Source organism: Lissotriton helveticus, chromosome 3_1 (genome assembly GCF_964261635.1).
Source record: "Lissotriton helveticus chromosome 3_1, aLisHel1.1, whole genome shotgun sequence".
NCBI classification, from domain to species: domain Eukaryota; kingdom Metazoa; phylum Chordata; class Amphibia; order Caudata; family Salamandridae; genus Lissotriton; species Lissotriton helveticus.
The window spans coordinates 14968157-14989490 of record NC_136061.1 but is presented as its reverse complement, the minus strand read 5'-3'; the positions used below and the strand labels follow the sequence as shown (position 1 = coordinate 14989490).

At 47.6% G+C, this 21334-nt stretch overlaps 1 protein-coding gene across 2 annotated transcripts in view; it reads left to right on the top strand.

Moving 5' to 3' along the window:
• The window catches only part of LOC144822035 (CD5 antigen-like), a 606799-nt gene extending 594280 nt beyond the window's left edge, over nt 1–12519 (top strand). For both annotated transcript variants that reach the window (XM_078679104.1, XM_078679103.1), the window contains 2 exons: nt 10740–10772; nt 11880–12519. In XM_078679104.1, coding sequence (XP_078535230.1) covers nt 10740–10772; nt 11880–12376 — 530 coding nt within the window. In that variant the 3' untranslated portion in view covers nt 12377–12519. The remainder of the gene's footprint in view (nt 1–10739; nt 10773–11879) is intronic.
• Nucleotides 12520–21334: the final 8815 nt, after the last annotated feature.

Genomic DNA, 21334 nt, shown 5'->3' with positions numbered 1-21334 from the left:
TTTGCTCGTCGTGTATAGGCACCATGTTCAGACCCCTTTTCCCCATTCCGCCGGCCGTTCGATCATCACTTAAGTCAAACATAAAACATTTCTCTTATCAATCCAAACGTGTGCAACGCGTATCCAGTCGGGCTATACACATCAGGGCATACACGCGTGCATTCATATCACACAAATTCGTCACGTTCTCAGGGCCAGTCCCCATAGACAATATACAATTTTTCCGTGCGGAACCATGGCGCGTTGCTTAGGTCTTCTCCATTCTTTGGTCGACGTTCCGATGTGTCCTGCAGAAAGAAGGGAAAAAAGAAGGGGTGGGGGCAGCGTTTTAAAACACATCAGCGCTCATAAACCCGAAGATGCTCTTACTTACCACATACTCGATCTATTTCCGCGGGATGCAATCCCTTTCATCTCGGCGTTTAAGCCCAGAGGGACCGGTAGTGCGGGAGAGATAGTCTTTGATGGACTGTGTATTGCATAGATCGCCTAAGTGTGGTATTACGGATCGTGTGTAGGGAAGGGTCAAAACAAAGGGCAGTCAGTGCAAAGCGGGGGGGTGAACTCGTGCTCTCCTTCGAGGAGGAGGGATGGTCTACAGTGGTACAGGGTCGTTTTTGTTCACTAGGCACGGAGGCTAGAGGGGCTAGGTGGCATTCCTTCGGAGTGGCTTAGGGGCATCTGAAACAACTTCCCTGATACATGTGGCACATAAGGTAAAGGCTAAATACCGGGACCTTTATCGATTGCTTTACGTTGCACAAAAATAAAAGTATAATAATAAAAACATATACACAACAAACCTGGACCATTCACATTTGCGATATTTCTGTGTACTTTGCTTTTTAACCGTTAAGTAATCGAGTTGCTTCATTTCACCTGTATTTTACTTATATCGGAAACAGTGGCCATTTATTCGAAACTTACCAATTTAAGCGCTGCAACTATGTTTGCTTTTCACAAAACCTTTATTTAAAAATGTTGGCGCACAAATACGGGTCTACATCCACGTGGGCCAGCCACGGAGCAGACTGGAACTGTACATGAGGGGATATTTATTTGAACGGGGTCGGTGACCGTTGATTTCATAAAGGTGCGACAAGTGCAATAAAATCATATCGAAAATTCATTTTGGATAAGTACCATACGTGTCGAAACTTCGAACTTTCAATAATACGGTAATTAATGACGCGTCAGAACTTAATATCAATTCATCGTCCAAGTGTTCAATCAGCACTCATCCCCTCCCTCCATGCGCTTCAAAAACCTGCATACATATCTCATGATATCAAGGCTGAGCAACCGGAACACAACAGGGAGTTGCGAGTTTCATTTGTACCGGCGCCATTTTGGGTGAGGTCAGGCAGGTTCAAGTATAGTCAAAATGTCTCCACCAACTCGTGGTTCGACCAGAGTCTCTTTCGGCAGTCCAAAAGTTTCGTTAAAGGGCAACAGAAGGGGCCGCCGATAAGAACCATCAGTCAAAAGGGGGGAGGGAGGCAACAATCTTTCCTACCGGGTCATACTGGGGTTCCACCGGAACTGATCAAATTGGTAGTCTGCAGGATTTTGGTCATTCAAACTGAGGCTGGCGCCAGCATGAGAGCGCCAACGTCTCGCGGCTACGTCTTGGTCGTTCCGCGGGCAATCATGGCAGTCATTCCCCATCGGGGGCCCGCGGGAGTCGGGGGCCCCTGCGGTTCTCGTAGAATCTTCAAAGCTGAGGAGAACGCTTCCGGACGGGGGGGGGGGTCATTTTCCAGTTGACAAGCGACCAGGCCTTCTTTGCACGCCAGGCCCAATCTCTCAACTCAGCTGGTTCGGGCGAAACGTCGCTGCATCATAACAGTGTACGAGACCCCGCTGGGCGAGTAGAGCGCCACTGTACTGCAAGAGTGGACGAACCCTTGTCGGGTGAGTGGAGCGTTGGGGGTGCAGCTGAGGGGCCTCCACCTGGGGAGGTGGGAGAGGCTCGTCCGCGCCGCCTCTCCCTCCCAGCGCACCCCATGCCATCTCCCGGCGCTGGCTTTCGTGATGGCCGGACCAGGCGATGAGAGAGGGGGGGGTCGGAGGCATAGGCAAGACATCCCCCCCCCGTGGCCTGCAAGGCGTCGGAAGAGGAGAATGGGGAGACCACTACATTTCGGGCCATTCCCCCACGATTTCTTCGGCCGTTTAGATTCGTGATGGCCGGACCAGTTGATGAGAGGGGGGGGTCGGAGGCTTAGGCAAGACATCCCCCCCCCCCCCCGGGGCCTGCAGGGCACCAGAAAAAGTGGATGGGAGAACCATTACATCCCGGGCCATCCACCCCACGACTTCTCCGGCCGATGGCGGCCAGCCGGCCCCGCCCTGCACGTGTCGAGGCCTCGTCTTCCGGATGGGCGTGACCGTGGACCTGTTGCACTTCGGGAGCTTCCGGAATGGGGGTAGGTATCTGCTGACTTGTATCTATCTTATGTTACCATTATTGGGCGTGGCGGGCGGTGGGGCAGACATGCTTGGAGCAGTGAGGGGTGGTGGAGCCTAGCTACCTCGTGGCTGCCGTGATGTCAAGCTTGGCTTCTCTCACCACTTTCATGTTTCTTATTGCGGGCTATTTCTAACGTTTCTTATTTCTTAGCAAAGTAAAAAAACTCATCAGTGGCCTACTGATTTTGCTCGATTTCTTTTTCCTTCCTTTTCTAGTGCGTTTCGTGCTAAAGTTTCTGTTAACAGGATACGGTGATCACTTCGTATTTTACGTATGTCCTTTTTATTAGGGGCGCCCTCCGGTTGAGCCAGATGATCTACCTCTAATAAATGGTCCGGGTGGAACTGGTTTATCAATCAGTGGGGAGTGGATAGGCATGACAGATTACAACGGGGGACAAAGGTCCGCATTACCTACCCTTCACTACTTGCAAAGACTTGACAGAATATTTCTATTCCACGTTATTTGCAAACAGAGAATACCTCAAAAGAACTATTCCTTGAACAATAAATGTCCAGACAATCAATCAATCAGTGGGGAGAAAAACAGGCATGACGGATTACGGATCGGGGGCCCGCGGCCAAAAGGGGACAAAAGTCTGCATTACCTATCCTTCGCTATCTGCAAAGGGAGACAGAATATTCCTATTCTTCTCTGTTTGTAGACAGGGAATATCTCAAAAGCGCGATAATCGATAAAAATCGATAACAAACAATCAGTGGGGAGAAAGATAGGCATGACGGATTACAATGGGGACAAAAGTCTGCATTACCTACCCTTCGCTATCTGCAAAGGGAGACAGAATATTCCTATTCTTCCCCGTTTGTAGACAGCGAATGTCTCAAAGAGCAACAGAGCAACCAATCAATCAGTGGAGGGAAAAATAGGCATGACGGATTACAACGGGGGACAAAAGTCCGCATTACCTATCCTTCACTATTTGCACAGAGAGAGGAACGTTCCTATTCGTTGCTGTTTGCAAACAGAGAATGTCTCAAAGAGAACCAATACTTCAAGGAGCAACCAAGGCTAAATGAACCAATCAATGAACAATACCAGTATTTAAATACCGATTCCAATATAAAGAATCAATCAATCAGATGGATAAAGCCATCCTACCAATCAGACGTAAAGACGTCCTACTTAACCTTACCCGGACCGGACCGTGTGGACAGTTCTTCGCCTTCCCTTTCCAGCGCCCGATCGTTCTCTTACTCCATGTTTTTACCGCGGCTTTCCTGTGGGATCCCAGTCAGGACAGTAGGTCGCTTGAGAGAGGTCCGTTCGGAATCGGTGAAGTTCATTCAATCGGCAGCCGGACGAGGGCCCTCTCAAGGCAGGTATACTCCAATCGTTCAGATGTTCACCCCATCGTCTGGACCTCTCTTACCGGACCTTATGTCGCTGATGGGCCCCGCGTTGGGACGCCAATTGAGGAAAAACAGCCCAGTTTACAACCGATGCCCAGGCTGCCGGCATGCGACGCCTCTTAGTTCCCATTTGGCCAGTTATCAAATAAAGAGACGGGCGCTGGAAACGGGAATGCAAGAACAGAGTTAATTTATTTCTCATGAGGAGAGCCTGTCATTTCGGACATACGCACAATGTCTTCAAGAGGTGCTCTAACAAGTTTCTCTGAGGCTCCGTCTTTTATACACAGGTTTATGGTGCACAAACATTCCTTATTGCAATAAAGAAACTTTGAAGTACGAAAAGGCACGTTTTGAATCCCAGCTTCAGGCCTATTCCCACACCCGTAGCTCGGATGTCGTTTCCCCTCCCAAATGTAACATGTGATTGTAATTTAGCAGCCGGACATTCCAACAGGACACCAGGGAAAGGGGGGGTGGTCAGATCTAAGGTTGGGCAGGCGATAAGATCGGGCACTTCAGTTGGTGTATCACGCTTTGCTATGCGGGGCCAGGGGGGGGGGGGGGTACATCCATGAGGCTTTGGTTTATGACTTGGGACTGGGTCGAGAGGCCAGGTGTAGCCAGGGGGTCATCAGAAGAGGGGAAGGGTGTTCCTGGGAGGAATGCAGAGGGTGTCGGTCAGACAGGGGTGCCACTTTTAGAGCAGGGCCACGCAGTGGGAGAGGGTTTTATGGCCTATGCATGAGAGACCGGGGCTGTCGGAGATGCTTGCGAGGCCGGGGAGTGAGGGGAAGAGAGAGAGAGGCTGGTTATCGGAAGTGGGCAGAGAGGCCTTGGTGCCTAAAAATGGCTGTCGCGTACGCGCGTGCATGGGCCTATGCTGGCGGGATGATGCGGTCAATGCTTCGCGGTATTCGTTCTGTTTACAGCGAGGGGTATGGTGAACACAAATGAACGCCGCTTATGTACATCTACATTGTCATTTTCCACACTAAGTGTGGCAGGGTATGCTCAGACGTGAGTCCCTTGTTCACTTGGCCACTGGTTTCAAGATAGCCTGGCTGATGAGGATTATGAATCCGAAACCAGTCCCAGGATGCTTGTTTCCGGTCCAGGGAAGACATGGCTTGGCAGTTCGGGCTGGACTGTTCCCACAAGGCACAGGGTCAGACTGATTTGCATATAGCCATGTCTGAACTGGGGTGGCTGAGTGAACTAAAGAATGGTGATGGATTAAACCCAGATCAGTTGACTGGGGGTGAGTGTTTGATTTGTTCAAATGCGCCGTCCATCATCCCCCTTTGTATCGCTTTGTTCGCCCTAAGTGTGGCAGGGTATGCTCAGACGTGAGTCCCTTGTTCACTTGGCCACTGGATTCCAGATAGCCTGGCTGATGAGGATTATGAATCCGAAACCGGTCCAAGGATGCTTGTTTCCGGTCCAGGGAAGACATGGCTTGGCAGTTCGGGCTGGACTGTTCCCACAAGGCACAGGGTCAGACTGATTTGCATATAGCCATGTCTGAACTGGGGTGGCTGAGTGAACTAAATAATGGTGATGGATTAAACCCAGATCAGTTGACTGGGGGTGAGTGTTTGATTTGTTCAAATGCTCCGTCCATCATCCCCTTTTGTATCGCCTGTCTCCAGGTAGAGTCACCGACCAAATCTTGGGTATTAGGCTCCCAGCAGCAACATATGGAATAATTCCAGCATCGATGGTGGCCAGAACAGGGCTGCAATCAGTGCAGGGAGATGTCCGGTCATGTTACCAGGCCGGCCCCCTGCTCGCCATCTGTCTCGCTGGTGAATTGCAGGCCGTAGTCTGCAGCTGGCGGGTCGCGCTGTTACAGGGGGAGGGGAAAGGGGGGCGTCCGTATCTCGCAGATGGTACAAGCGCTGAGGGCCGCCACCACTCCCGCCGTGTCCATGACCACACAGTCCTCCTGCAGCCACACAGGTCGGGCGAGATTCACCGCACACAGCCCTCTGGAGGCGGGCGCGCACCACAATTTAGTCCCCCGACGGGAACCACTTCAGCAGGCCGCCACCATCTCTATCCTCTCCACAGCTCCACAGACCTCAGAGGAGTGCCGGAGTAGGCTTGATGAGATCCGGTCGTCAACAGCCAGAAGTAGATGCCTTTGGGACCCAATAGGTCTGTGTTTTAATGTACAGATGTGCTGGGGAATCTGTCTTCTCTCCGGAGCTCCTCTAGGCTGTGGCCATCTTGCTCGGCAGCAAGCCACGCCCCCCGGCAGGTGCATTCTTCAAACCAAAGGGCATCACCAGAAATTGGCAGTGCCCACTAGTGGTAGAAAATGTTGTCTTTGGCTTTGTATCGCCAGCTAGTCTGATCTGCCAGTAGCCAGCTGTCAAGTCAAATGTGGTCAGACTCTTTACTGAGGCCAAAGTATCTATAAGCTCATCTGCCCTTGGGATGGGATGGGTATCAGTACTAGTGACTGTGTCGAGACCACTATAATCCACACAAAACTTCATCTCTCTCTTACCATCTTTGGTGTGAGGTTTAGGCACCAGGCCTACTGGACTAGCCCAATGGCTATCTGAGTGTTCAATGACTCCCGAATCCAACAGTTTTTGGACTTCTGTCCTGATACAGTCCTTGACATGATCAGGTTGCCTGTAAATCTTATTTTTAGCAAGCAGACTGTCCCCAATATCCAATTCATGAGTCCACCAGGTAGTCTGACTTGGAGTCAGTGAGAAAGTATGCCTAAACTGGCTGAGAACATTTCTGCAGTCAGTTTGTTGCTGGACAGTGAGGCTGCTTGCCAAGGCTACACCATCTACTGACCCATCATCAGAGTTCTGAGAGAGCAGGTCAGTGAGTGGGTCACTCTCATCCTCCTGTCCCTCATCAGTTGCCATGAGCAAGCCCATGTCAGCCATGTCGACATATGGTTTCAGTCTGTTGACATGAAGCACCCTGTGGGGACTCCTGGGAGTTCCAAGGTCTACCAAGTAGGTTACCTCTCCCTTCTGTTCAATAATTGTATGGGGGCCACTCCACTTATCTTAGAAGGCTGCTGGGTCCACAGGCTCCAACACCCACACCTTCTGCCCTGGCTAGTAAACAGTCAACACAGCCTTTTCGTCATGCCAGGCCTTTTGTAATTCCTGGCTAGCCTTATGGTTTTTAGTTGCCTTTTTCATATACTCTGCCATCCTGGAGCGGAGACCAAGTACATGGTCCACTATGTCCTGTTTAGGGGGTTTGAGAGGTAACTCCCTTCCCTCCTTCACCAGACACAATGCACCCCTAACAGGATGTACAAACAAAAGTTCAAAAGGACTGTAACCAACCCCCTTTTGAGGAACTTCCCTATAGGCAAATAAAAGGCAGGGCAAAAGTACGCCCCATGTGTGCCTAAGCTTTTCTGGGAGACCTTTAATCATGCCCTTCAAGGTTCTATTGAATCTTTCAACTAAACTGTTGCATTGTGGGTGATAGGGTGTGGTGAATTTGTAATTCATTCCACACTCCTTTCACATTGCAGTCAAGTAACTCGACATGAGGTTTTTTGACCCCTGACTGATACTACCTCCTTAGAAAAACCAACTCTTGAGAAAACACCCAAGAGGGTCCTTGCCACCACAGGAGCTGTGGTGGTCCTAAGTGGAATCGCTTCTTGGTACCTAGTGGCATTGTCCATCCTCACCAGGATAAGTCTGGGCCCAGAGGCTGTCTGAGGATCCATGGGACCAACTATGTCAATCCCCACCCTCTCAAAGGGAACCCACACCACAGGTAGTTGTATCAGGGGGGACTTTGTGGTTACACCTGCCTTCCCACTGGCTTGACAGGTGACACACAGGCAACAAAACTCCTTGGTGTCTTCAGACATGTGGGGCCAATGAAAGTGAAGGACAATTCTGTCTCAAGTCTTGTGTTGGCCCAGGTGACCTGCTAGAGGAATATCATGTGCTAGTGTTAATAGAAAGCCCCTAATCTTCAGAGGTATTACCATCCTCTTGGAAGCACCAGGTTTGGGGTCTCTACTCTCTGAGTATAGGAGTCCATCATCCCAATATACTTTATGGGTCCCACTAGCATTCCCAGCAGCCTCAACAGCAGCTTGCTTCCTGAGGGGCTCAAGAGAGGGGCAGCCCAGCTGCTCCTGGCTCAGATATGCCCTGGAAGGGCCCCCTGTCCCCAAGAACTCAACCTGATCAGGCTCAAGCTCCTTTGGGACAATTCCTTCTTCAGGACTAAGATCATCTCCGTCAGGAGGCTGATCTGTACTCTGAGTCAGGGGGAAGGCACTGCCTTAACCCTCCTTGGGAGGCACCTGGTCTATTCTTCCAGGATCCAGGGCCTGTTCAGTTTTAGACATTTTGGCCTCTGACCTGGTCACAGCAAATGCATGTGCAAGGATTCCTAGCATTTATGCATGTGCCCTGAGCTCCACTTCTGTGCAAGCTGAAGTTTCTAGATCATTGCCAAGCAGGCATTCAACAGAAGGTCTGCACTGTCCACAACTTTCTTGAGGCCAGTTACCACTCCCCAGTAGAAATTAACAACTGCCAATGAATGGTCTGTCCTGTGTCCCTGAATGCCAAAGCCTCTTTTCCATTTATCAAAGGCTGCTGTCTGTATTTGCCCAAGTTACTGGGACTCACAACGGAAGACATAACCATGCCTCCATCACAGATCAGGACAGCCTCAGTTGGAACCCTTACTAGGCCAGATTCCATCTCAGAACCCAGGGTTAAGCCTACTACACACTTATTCTGAGGTCCACCAATTGTAGTTGCACTAGGGGGAACAGTTGCCTTAGGGGCAATGGTGGCTGGAGTTGAGTCTTTGGACTTTGTACAGTCATGAATAGTCCAATGGGTTTTCTGCTTACAGATTTTACATCATGGTTTCTTTTGGCCTTTTCCTTTGTTAGATTAATAGATTGGGACTCCCCCACAGATGCAGATGTTTGGGGACCTTGAGAAGACTTCTGGTCTTTACCCTTTTCGCCACCCGTGTCAGAGTTCTTTGAATCTTGCTTTTTTGGGTTGCCACATTGGTTCTGTACCTTCTGCTTCACCCTGGTTCTGACCCATGTGTCTGCCTTCTTTCCCAATTCTTGGTGAGAGGTCAGATCAGAGTTCACCAGGTACTGATGCAACAAGCTGATTTTTACAATTATTAAGGATTTGCTCCATCATAATTAAGTTGTACAATCCTTTCTACTCCCACACTTTGCTGCGAAGAACCAGCCCTCCAAAGCCTTATGAAGGGCCTTGTAAACGGTGCAAAGGGATTTAAAATGCACCCGATTCCTAACAGGTAACCAGTGCAATCTTTTGCTTTACCTGGAATTTCATGCAAATTTGAAAGTGTAATTAGGCAGTCTAGCAGCTACATTTTGCAACATTTGGAGTTTATTCAGATAACAATCTTGAATGTTAAGGTAGAGACTTACAGTAATTCAGCCTTGACAAACAAGTGCTGCAAACACTGTTGCCGGCTATCAGGCGGCAGTAACAGTAGTATTTTCCTAATCGTTCTGAGAGCGTATGCAGTGGCTGATGCCACTACTTTAACTTGGTCAACAAAATTTAGCATATAGTCCACTATTACTCCTAAGTTTTTACCTTTTCTGGTGAGAGTAGGAAGAGTGCCCATACTGTCCGGCCACCAGTTAGGGGTCCAGAAATTGGCATAGTTTCCAAATAGGATGACGTCAGTTTTACCTGAATTGAGCTTCCGGCAGTTTTGCGACGATTGCGATTGCTTCCACAAAGTCTTGGAACTGTTTGGCTATGTGTCATCTGCATATGAGGTAAGGCCAAAGGAGCTGATCAGGGGGGCCAACAACAAAACGTACACATTAAAAAGTGTCCGGCACAGAAGTGACCCCAATGGAACTCCACAAGGCACAGGAAAAGGTTTGGAATAGTATTCGCCCAGAGACACAATTTGTAATCTGTCAGTTAGAAAGGACTTCAAAAGCACCCATGCTTTAGCCTGGATCCCGCAGGCCTTCAAGCGATCCCTCAACAGGTCATGATGGACCTGTTCTGTGGCAGGCAGGATTGTTTTTGTGTAGGAAGGGGCAACTTCCTGCACACAAAAACAATTACAAGAGGTGTTTTTCTCTTTCTAAATGTGCTACAGAATGCAACACAAATGTGAAGAATTATTAATTTTTCTCCTTGTAAGCCCTGTTCTGGGGAGACATTAGGCTTTGACAGTGCCGCAGGTTTAGATGATTCAGTAAATCTGGAGAAGTATCAAAATCCATGGGTGTTGTGTGGAAACGTCCACCGCAGTGGCCATGGAACGCCTCATTGGTGCAGAGTAAGGCAAGGCACTGGCTTGCACTGCTTTGTCTTACTCCATATCTATGAGGCCACGTACACCATGCAGAGTGGCTTTGCATCACCTTATAGATCTGATTGAGAGGCCTGCGTCAAAGGAGCATCAGTGAAAGGTGGCGATAGCGTGTCCTAAATAAGCTCCTTAGTGTGAATGACATCTCTAAGGAATTAATAGATAACTTGGTAGCGTGCTTGCTTTTCATTGATGAAGTTATGAGAGGTAGACGTGGGAGGTAATCATGACAAATATGGTAATGCCTCCCTGGACGGCTGGGGCACAGACGGGTGGCTGAGTTATTATACATGAGGCCCCACACAAGACCTTGCAGTTGGGGGCCTATGGTTTCATTACACCACTGGCTGCTTATTTGTCCCTTTTGGTCTTGGGGTACAGAGGGTGGTAAATACAGTAATGCTTCCTGGATGCCTCCCTAGAAAGGTGATGGTGCAGGTGACCACAAGTATACAGCTGATTAATGTTTCTATTACCAGTGTATAACCAAGGAACAATATATAAAATTAATATCTTGTTATGTTTCTTTTTTATCTTTGCAGGGAGTCGTGTTTTCGACCCAACAGCCTTCAAAGGTACATCTATAAGTTGTTTTGCATCCTTGAATATATATGTTTAGTCCCCTCCCTGCCAGGTACAGTGTTTACAAACATATGTAACAAGTGAGACTTGTTACACAGAAGAGATATACTCATAACTCTCCATGTCTAGAGAGATCTGTCCAAAGGCCAGGAGGGCGGGTGGCCACTTTTTCACCACAGCCACCTTAAAAAGTGTTACTTTCCTCAAAACTAGTTACTTTGGACTTTCTGTGCATTGAAGAAAGAACGGCGGATTGGCACCATACCAGAATATGAGTTCACTTGAGGCTGTATCTGCAGCAGCTCGAGGGGGCTCCTAGCTGTCCTAGCTGTTCCTAGCTGAGAAACACAAAATCCCCTGACATGAGGCATGAGGCACAACTGCCCGCACATTACCACCCGTCACACTGACCTGCTGCACATACACTTTAGTACAACTTGTCTGTGACGTTAGTACAGATCTGTGAGTAGGTTTGCCCTTAAGTTTATCATGCATCTAACTCATGCGGTACTGGTCTTCGTATAGGAGGGCCACTGGCTTTTTCAGATATTTAAAGTGACGCACCTGTGGGGCATGGGGGTTGTAAATAAGTCCCTCAGGCCCTCATTTATGGAAAGGGTCACATCACTGAGTAAAATCACGAGTGGGCTCTGTTACATGGATTTACAAAAGCAAGTCCAGCAATAAGAAAAGCCCGGCCTCATCCTTACGCCTTCTTCAAGCAGGTGTAAGGATTTGACGTAGTGACGCTCTAGAAGTGTCGCAGTGAAACCTCATAGATTTCACTGGAACACTCCTACCTGGCTTTCCTGTGTCGGACGCCCACCCTGGATACATTACACCTACTGCAGGTATAGTGTGGCGCAGGGGCTTGCATGCTGACACATCTACCTAGACGCATCCCTTTGTAAATATGGCGCAGTGTGGCACGTTTTTTATGCCACTGCAGCGTCACAAAAAGTGATGTAACAGCAGTGTAAGGCCTTCATAACTAGTGCCCTTATTTTTTAATATATTTTTTCTGACAGCAAATTCCGCGCATTATTGGAAAGTGTTGAAAAGTTGGGTGAGTGGCCTGATGGTGTTTTCTGTCTCCGCAGCGCCCCTGTCGGTGGAGTCCAGCTTTGCAAGTGCGACCTTCCTCATCAAGAATAACGGGAAGGATCTCCAGAACCTCGGCCTGGACCGCTGCGTCCGGGGGTCCTGGGGGGCCCTTTCTGGGAGATGGTACTGGCAGGTGGACATAGACACGACAGTGAGTGTCCCGGAAGTGTATAAGATGGAAGACAACTGGAGGCTGGGGGTGGCCAGCGCATCCGCAAGCCCAGGGGTGCAAGTGTTGTTTACCCCCAATAGGGGTTTCTGGGTCCTCACCCAGGGGTTCTCAGTGTATAATGTTATGGATGAAACGGACAAACAGCACTCTTTTACTGGCAGGCTTAGCAAAGTGGGGATCTTCGTGAACTACGAGGAGGGGCTGGTGTCCTTCTACGACGCTACAAACCGGCAGCACCTCTACACCCACACCGCCACCTTCAAAGAGAAAGTATATCCGTACATCTGCCTGGGGCGCCAAAGACGCGTTTTTCTGCAGTAATCGTACAAATGTTAAAAAAGTGTGTCTGACAAATTGTTTCTTTTTCATGATATTTTGAATTCACGATAATGTCAAAATACTTGACGCTGCAAAAAAGGGCAATTCGATTCAATAAAAAACAAAACAGTTTTATAGAAAAGCAAGTTAAACAAAAGTGTCTGTGCATCTTTCTAAAAGCCAGAGTGATGTGATTTCAAGTAGAACATGTCAGTGAGAGAGAAAAATGAAAGTCGGAGTCAGAGTTCAGAGGTCAGAGGTTGTGCCAACTCGAGTAAACTGGAGGGCTCCTCTGAAATATTCACCATCGGAGCCCCGTGCCCAGCAGCAGTGACGTAGAGAGTGTGTACAGGGCCCAGGTGCAAGGAAGGAAATGGGGCCCCTGACCACTGTTTGCACACTAAAATACATCAATCCGGGGCTCGGTGTCCGGTGCCACTGCACCTGCTGTACTAATGGAAGGCAATGGTTCCCTTCACCGCTGTTTGAAAGGTAAAATAGAGCAATAGCAAGGGCATCTGGGGCCCGGTGGCACTGAACCTCCTGCACCAATGGAAGCTCAGACTCTGCCAGAGGTACACTCTGGCAGATCTGGGGGTCTCTAGTTGGCATTAGTATTCACCTTTGTCCAAATAGGGACCCTTACTTCTAAGTCAGGATAAGGGGATTACATTCCTTAATAACCCCTGCTCACCCCCTTGGTAGCTTGGCACGAGCAGACAGGCTTATCTCAGAGACAGTGTGTTCAGCATTTGTGAATATACACGGTAATACAGTGATAACACTACAGATGGATACAACACAGGTTTGATAAAAATAAGTATTCTTTAAATAGATTTAAACACAAGACCACAAACGGCAAAAATCCGCAATACTACACTTAAGATTACTTAAAAGATAATTACAGTTGCCTAGTTCAAGTTGTTGGTAAATGCAACAAAGTACTCACCAAAGTACCTGGATGCGTAACGCAAAGTAAACAAAAGGCTTGCAAAAGGGGAAATGCGTTCGTTCCGTGATATGGGGGAGATGATGCATCGTGCAGTAGGGGATGCGTTGTGATCTTTATCAGTGCGGAGGTGATGCATAGATTCTCAGCCTGCGGGCCCGTTGTGGTGCGCAAGATGGCTCCTTGATGCGATGTGATGATCCGGTTGCGAAGCGAGAAGATGGTGCCCTTGATGCGGCAATGCGATGACGATGACTCTGTACTTTGGAGCCGCGACAGCCCCTGCGACATGCTTCTCGGTGATGCGATAGCGACTTTCACGATGGCGTCACGCTTTTCCGGTGAGGCAACAGCAGGCAGCTTCGTTGAACACACGCTTCCAGGGAGATGCGGCGAAGGCTCGTTTCTCCGGCAATGCGAAGATTTCAGCTGCAGCAGCGACACACTTCTTCTCGATGCGTCGCGCTTCCAGCTCCCAGCGGCATGCAAGTGTCTGGAGTCAGAATTCCCAGCAAGGAAATTCAGTGGGGAGCTGGAGGTGAAGTCTTTTATCCCTGAGACAGCAGGAGGAAAGCGCAGTTCAAGCCCATGGAGAATATTCTGTAGATGAAAGTTCTTACAAAGTTCCTTCTCCTTTACTTGGCAATGAAGCAACCACTGCAGGCCAACCCAGCAAACAGCACACTGGCAGAGGGGCAGTACAAATCCTGCAGATTCCTTGGTTCTTCTCCTTGGCAGAAAGGTATCTTGACCAGAAGTGATCTAATTTCTAGGCATCGGGGTCCCAATATCTATACCCCAAACTCCTTTGTTCTCTAACCAGTTCCTGAGCACTTTGTTTACATGACTCTCTTCTTCCTTTCACTTTGCAGGGCAGAGACATCAACTACCCCACAGGGGGTGGAGGCAGCACAGGGGATGGAAGATACAGCTCTGGAGAACTCTATTGACATGATTACTCCTCTCCTTTCTCAGTGCAGGGCCGAGACATCAGACAAGCCACTGGAGGTGCAGCCAGCATTGATGAGGGAAGGCCCAGCCCTATTCAGGTCCCAGGTGCAACTCCTCCCTCCCATCTAGATGCAGATCTCTCTATTCACCACCGGGCTGCCCCAGCCTGTCTCCTGGAATCCCCTAGCCCTGTCACTCACAAACCCAGACAAGGAATATACAACCTAGCAGAGGCAGGCCTGGATAGTTAGGCAAGAAAATACCCACTTTCTAAAAGTGGTATTTTCAAACACAGAATAGTAAAACTTTACTAAAAGATGTATTTTATTATTCTGAGTTCAGCATACTAGTTACGAATATTAGAATGTAATAATTCTAGGAGCCCATTCTGGCCTATGGAGAACAGGTAGCCTTCAATAGTGAAAAACAAAAATGGCTGTAATTCACTATTAGAAAATGCTGCACACACCAGCGCATGTCCTATCTTATACTTACAATGCACCGGCCCTTGGGCCTACCATAGGGGTGTCTAATATGAAGCAAAGGGAAGGTTTAGGGACTGGCAAGTGGGTGCACTCGGCCAAGTCGACATGGCAGTCACAGATTGCACACAGGCCTTGGAATGGCAGGCCTGAGACACACTTTACAAGCTCCTTCTGTGGGTGGCACAACCAGTGATACAGGCCCACCAGCAGCATTTGATTTACAAGCCCTGGGCACACATGGTGCACTGTACTAGGGACTGACAGTAAATCAAATAACCCAATCATGGAATAACAATTAGTACATAAATTTAACATAGGGAGCACTTGCACTGAGGCACTGACTAGCAGTGGCACAGTGCCCAAAACAAATCACAAGACATTTCGTAAAGCCCTAAAAACGTGGCTTTAAAAAAAAAACCACTGTTTTTGATTTGGCTTTCAGCTAGCGCTATGAGACCTACGGGTGAGATAGGCGCTTAATAAAAACCAATACATACATACATACAATAACCAGCAAATACATATCAATACAGAGGAGGCAATCCATCAAAATGGAAGGGAGACTCACGCCAATGATGCCAGGTCTAACATACATCCTGAGTCTTGACACGCTTCAATTTGTGGAAAAGGCTGCTTTATTCTGAAGTATAACAAAACTACAAAAGTGTCCCCTAAGGAATTGTTTCTCAATTATTTCTAATTTGTAATTAGTCACAACAAGTGAACATATGTCAAATAATGCATGGGAATATCATCATGTATCATTATTTATTATAATCAAGATTCAAACAGTATAATACGGCAACAATCATACTACTAATATTCTAGATCTTGTTACAAGTAGTATAAAACATCTTTTGCTTAATTTGTATGGACAAACAAAACACCATACATCACAAGGATTTCAGAACATAATGTGATGATTTCAAATTAACACAAAGGTTCGTCTCTAAGCAAATTGATATTAGGCGTTGATGTTTCGGTCCACTATTGGTTTAAACATTCCCCAGGACCATCTTCAGGACGAAAACGTTGCATATCCGTATTTCAAAACATCTAATACTTCCAGCCGGAAGTTTATATTAGCCAAGTGGACCACTGTGTCCCAGAATTATTATGTAGAGCTGGTTTTCTCAATAGTCAACCATGATCAATTGGCTCTCTCAATAGCCCGAATCTGTATCTGGCGTGTTGTACTCTTGAAATTAGTAACAGCCGTCGTCAACGTACGACCGATTCTCTAAGTCTTATTCTGAAGTAAGCAGAGCTCACAAGGACAAGTGCTTCGGTATCTTAATGTTTTTTTTGTTTTATTTTATTTGATTTATTGCTTGGAATACAGTTCCAAAGACTTTTTTTCCAGCAGTCACCTCCCATTACCATGAATAGTAAGTAACATTCATTGCAAGCTCAATGCCATATTTTATCATAGAACAATATTAATAATTTCAGACAAATTGATAAAAATGGCAATGCGAGTACAGTACACATTTCCTCAATCTCTCCCAGCGGGAGATGAAGTTACTAAGTGTGCAACACAATCAATAAAGGGCGACTATTAGGGCATAGCATAACTCCTTGTGACGTCTCTAGGCTTCTTCCTGTGGAAAGTGGAAGGCGTGGTCATAGAGCAGCACAGAGCCGCGGCACGGAGTAGCCGTGGAGCGGCGACAGAGCTAGTCTGCCTCCTTTCTTCTTTATTAAACATCCTCATCCTTGCTGCAAGCACCACTGCACCGCCGAGCCGCCGCTGTCTCCCGCTGACCGACATCTCGATAGCGAGAGTGACAGCGACAAAAAGGAAGGCAGCAAACGCGGATGGTGAGCGCAAAAAAGGAAAGAGACATTACCGGCACTGGTGTTGATGCCTCTGTCCTCCCGTGTCTTTGACACAGCAGAGTGCGTGTTCTTGGCAAAGCACAGGGGGGGTCCGTATTCACCCAGGGGAAGCCCGTGACCCTACCCCACCCTGAGAGTCCTGTTTGTCCCCAGCCACTGGCCTCTCTGAGCTCACTCCCAGACTCATTTCCTACCATAATGACAGAGCGGTTGCAGCAGCTGCTGCTGCGGCAGCTGCAGCGGAGGCAGGAGCAGGAGTAGAGGCGGGAGCAGGGGCAGGGCGGGGTGACTGAGACAGAACAGAAGCAGGCAGAGATAGTATCAGAGCCAAAGCTCCGTCAGGCAGAAAGGAGGTGGAAACAGTTGAAAGTGGTCAAAGTGGGGCGAGTTAGGCTTCCATCTCACATTTATCATTATGCCTACCAACACCAAGTGGGCACCAAGAAGGAGCTGAATAAGTTTCAATAAGCTGCCTACAGGGAGTGTACACTACAGAGAACAGCGGAAAACCGCAGAGAGTTTAATTCAGAAATTCATATAGGAAGACCTGGGAAACCAGCCAAAAACATTATCCCCGATCAATAAATCAAACAAACCGACACCAAGTAATCAAACGTCTAAGCAGGTGAGCGATCAAGCAGGCAGTCTAGAATCAATCACCTGAGGGATGTTAACTACAACCATAACCCCTGTAACCGCTTGAGAGCGCGATGAGGTCAGGGAAAGTCTGGAAACGACAAACAATGTTCCGGCAAGAAGCCCAACCCAAGTAGAAATGATTGGCACAGGCAAAGGCGGCTACAGGGAAAACTACAAGGCCAATAATAGTACCGTGAACTAAAGGGGCTACCCACTTGAGCTGAGGATAGCAATCCTGCCAACTTTGCACCCATTAATAACAGTAAGAGAGGCTTAGCAAAATAATCCAGAGCTCACCAACAACAGAAAATAAGATCCATCCAGAAAATCAGAGCCTCAACCTCCAAAACAGACAACAAACAAGGACTCTAACACGCTGGGTCAAGTAAGAGCAAATCCAGGACCCAACACTAGCAACCTAGTGACAGACATCTCCACAGACCGGGCCCAAGTTCAGTTGGCACAGTTAGAACGCTCACAAGTGGGTGACGGGAGAGAGCAAGGAAAAACACCAAAAAGAGAGTATATAGAAGAACCAGAAGAGACAGAAAAAATGGAGTGCGACCAAAAGGACATTTCCATCATACGTCCCAGTTATCCCACAGGAGGCAGACAGAAAACAAGTATCTGATATAACCCCAAACACAGAAGAGCCTTCAAAGGGACCGGAAATACTATGGCCCTCCTTGCTTAAATACATTACGGCTATCAATAAAGGCCATGCAGTACCATTGGGACAAAATGGATATGCAATTATACCTCCTACATTTTCTAGCAATACATGAAGCCAATATCAACAACAAGCTGGCAGACATGAATGACATGTTCAAAAGGGTACAAGCAGAAACAAAAATAATGCAGCCAAGCTGCGCCTGCTACACAATTTTGGACAAACTCTCAACGATCCCACAACTACTGGGGGGTATCCTGAATGACTTAAAAAAGACAACTAACAACGCAAAAGATGAAGGAAACTCAGGCATGGTGAACAAATCAACAAAGCCACATTACAGCCAGTCAAGAGAACAGCTTGGGACCTTAAATCCGCTAAGCACAACGCACGGTCCCCTTTGTAGCTTCAGCAGCAATAAAAGAGACACAGAGCATATACAATACACTAAATTTCGAAACCAAGCACGGACAGAGGGCCCAAAACACAAGTGGGGACAGGCCATATAGCCGAACATCTCGGAGATAAAAAAACAACGATGAAACCTATGCCGCTGTTGCAGGGAAAGCCACAAAGACGCCTGCAGAATCGCAACGAAAGGATCGCTTCAAGCAATCGAATACACCGCCCATCTATATGCAGGGGCAACAAGGGATGGGTCGAGAAATCATCAATCATGACAGCCCTCAAGACAAAAGCTTGGGGAAAGAAAGCCCAGAAAAACTCAGGGAACAAATTAAACGAGGACGAAAACAAAAAATGAAAGGGAGAAAAAAGAACAGTAACATAAAAGCATTCTTCAAAGTGGTTAACTTGTCTTCTGAAAAAGAAGACGAAGCATAAATAAACAGGCAAATAGTGATCATAACAACTTCACTGGTTAAGGAGACTGTACAAACCACTCTAAGTCAGAATTCCTATCACACAGGCAGAAGCCCAAACAACAAGCGGCAAACAGAAATCAGTCAAGAAAAACAAAATTAAGCCCAACAATGGGATAGAGAGGCTTAGGGGTTTAGAACTAACGCATACCCCACAGATTGGACGCATTTAGACAAGTTCAGAACATTACAGGCAGAAGATAACGCACACTATTCATAATAGTGGCAGCATACAAAACAGCAATAATTAGACCCCTGACGAAGGGGCATGGCCCCGAAATGCATTGGGTGTTATTGTTATGTTTTGGATATATTTTGTGATTCATTGATTTAATAATGATGTTTTGATGTAAATAGGAATTTTGATGATTTTCCGTGATTTACCATACAAAAACATATGATGATTGAAATGATATGAATTTTTTGTGATGAAGTACACTAGATAAAATATACTATAGCTTGACAAAAGGAGTATTTAATTCAATTTTGTTGTGCGTGTTTGGAGTCCTGGTGGTCTTCCGGCACCAGGCCATATACAGTCTATATTTATAGTGTGCAGGCACTAATCCTTACACAGCACACACACTGGTTTAATTTGTATTAAGTTTGAAAACTTAGAGTGCAGCCCCCGCTCATACATTTTAGCATTTAAGGAACGACTTAACAACAACGCACACAACAGCAAGGAGCTCTTCAGCATCGTCAAAGAGCTCTCCAACCCCAGCGCCGGAAACAACGACATCACTCCATCACAAGACCTCTGCGACTCACTCGCCTCGTTCTTCCACAGCAAGATCGCAGACATACACAACAGCCTCAACGAACAGACCCCGCACCGAACCACAGAACCAACGCCCCCCACCACCACCCTCCGCACCTAGACCCCGGTCAGCATCGAAGACACCATCCACACGATGAACACCATCCACTCCGGATCGCCAACCGATCCATGCTCCCACCACGTCTTCAACAAGGCCGACTCTGTCATCGCACCCCAACTCCGGGACATTATTAACTGCTCCTTCAACACCGCCACCTTCCCGGAGAGCTGGAAGCATGCCGAATTGAGCGCCCTCTTGAAGAAACCATCAGCAGGCCCCACCGACCTCAAGAACTACCGCCCCATCTCGCTCCTACCATTCCCGGCCAAAGTCATCGAGAAGACCGTCAACAGACAGCTTGCCGCCTTCCTCGAGACGACGAGGGCGACCGGGAGGTCCCGTGGCCTGCCAGAGTTCGAGCTGCAAAGTTATTTATTATGCATAAGCATTCTTAGAAAAGTACCCTGCACATAACTTACATCCCAACATGAACATGCTCTGCATGAACGTCATGGTTATGTTCATCCAAAGACGAAATAACTACTTTGCATAAATACAGGTATTGATTTAGGCTCATTTAGATATTCATACTCACAACACATCAATTGTGTATGGAGCCCAGAGGCTATCTCTTTGGTATAAAAGAATAATACCAACACTAGACAAGCAGAGGAGAAGCTTCCAAGCTGACACTAGATGCAGAGGTCCCGGCCTGCAGAAGCTCCAGCATGCAGTGATCTGACATCTCTTGCGGGGTGTCCAACTCAAGACCAATATGGGGTCCTTCGTTCTCTCCCATCAGGTGATGGGGTAGGTTCTTTCCTAGGGAATCCTGGCTCTACACCCACATACATGCTAGGTACACTTAGGTGCACTCAGGTAGGGTTTCCATCGTAGGAGTACGCTTGTTACTGTAAAGTCTATATGCCTCCATATATTCACTGTTTTTGCACCATGGTGGTATTCTACCTTTTATTTACTCTGTCGGTGCTTGTAGTCTCATACATCTGTTTCTGCCCAGTGATTGTCACAGCAAACATGGGTTATACAAGAATGACGCTGGTACAAAAAAAGCTTATTGAAAATGTCCCCATCGTTTATTCTGCATATCACTCTCAGACTAAGTGAACACGATCAACTGAGCAAAAAGTACTGTACTGTTTCCATGATCCCTGAAGGATCAAGGGTTGCCATGTTTCCCCTGCACACAGACTCTCGTGAACTCTGGTGCAAGGGGGTCAGTGTTGTCACTAAGTTGCTAAACTTAGCACCATCGCCGGGGGAAATGCAAGATCGGACCACATTCTTGTAACTATGTTGCAGTCTTGCGTTTCAGTAGTGGTGGGGAGAGGCCTCTCTCCGCCACTTCCTTATACATATCCCCCCTAAACTTTCCTTGTACTCCTCAGGTGTGAGCCCATACCTAAGGCATAAAGCTTGCTTCATATTGGGATAGTTCTGAGCACCTGCCTCCTTCCAAGGTGTCAGGGTGTTTCTCCCATTGGCCTCAAAGTATTTGCACAGGCCCGCCCCCCACTGTTTCTCAGGGACCTCATTCATACACAGTGCTGCTTTATAAGATGCAAATCAAGCATAAATATCCTTCCCCTTCTGGACATTCTGCACTAGATCTTTGGGAATGTAGAACTTACACCCTTGAACTGGATGTATGCTGCCTTCATTTGCACTGGACTTCACCTCTTTGACCTTGATGTTCAGCTCTGTC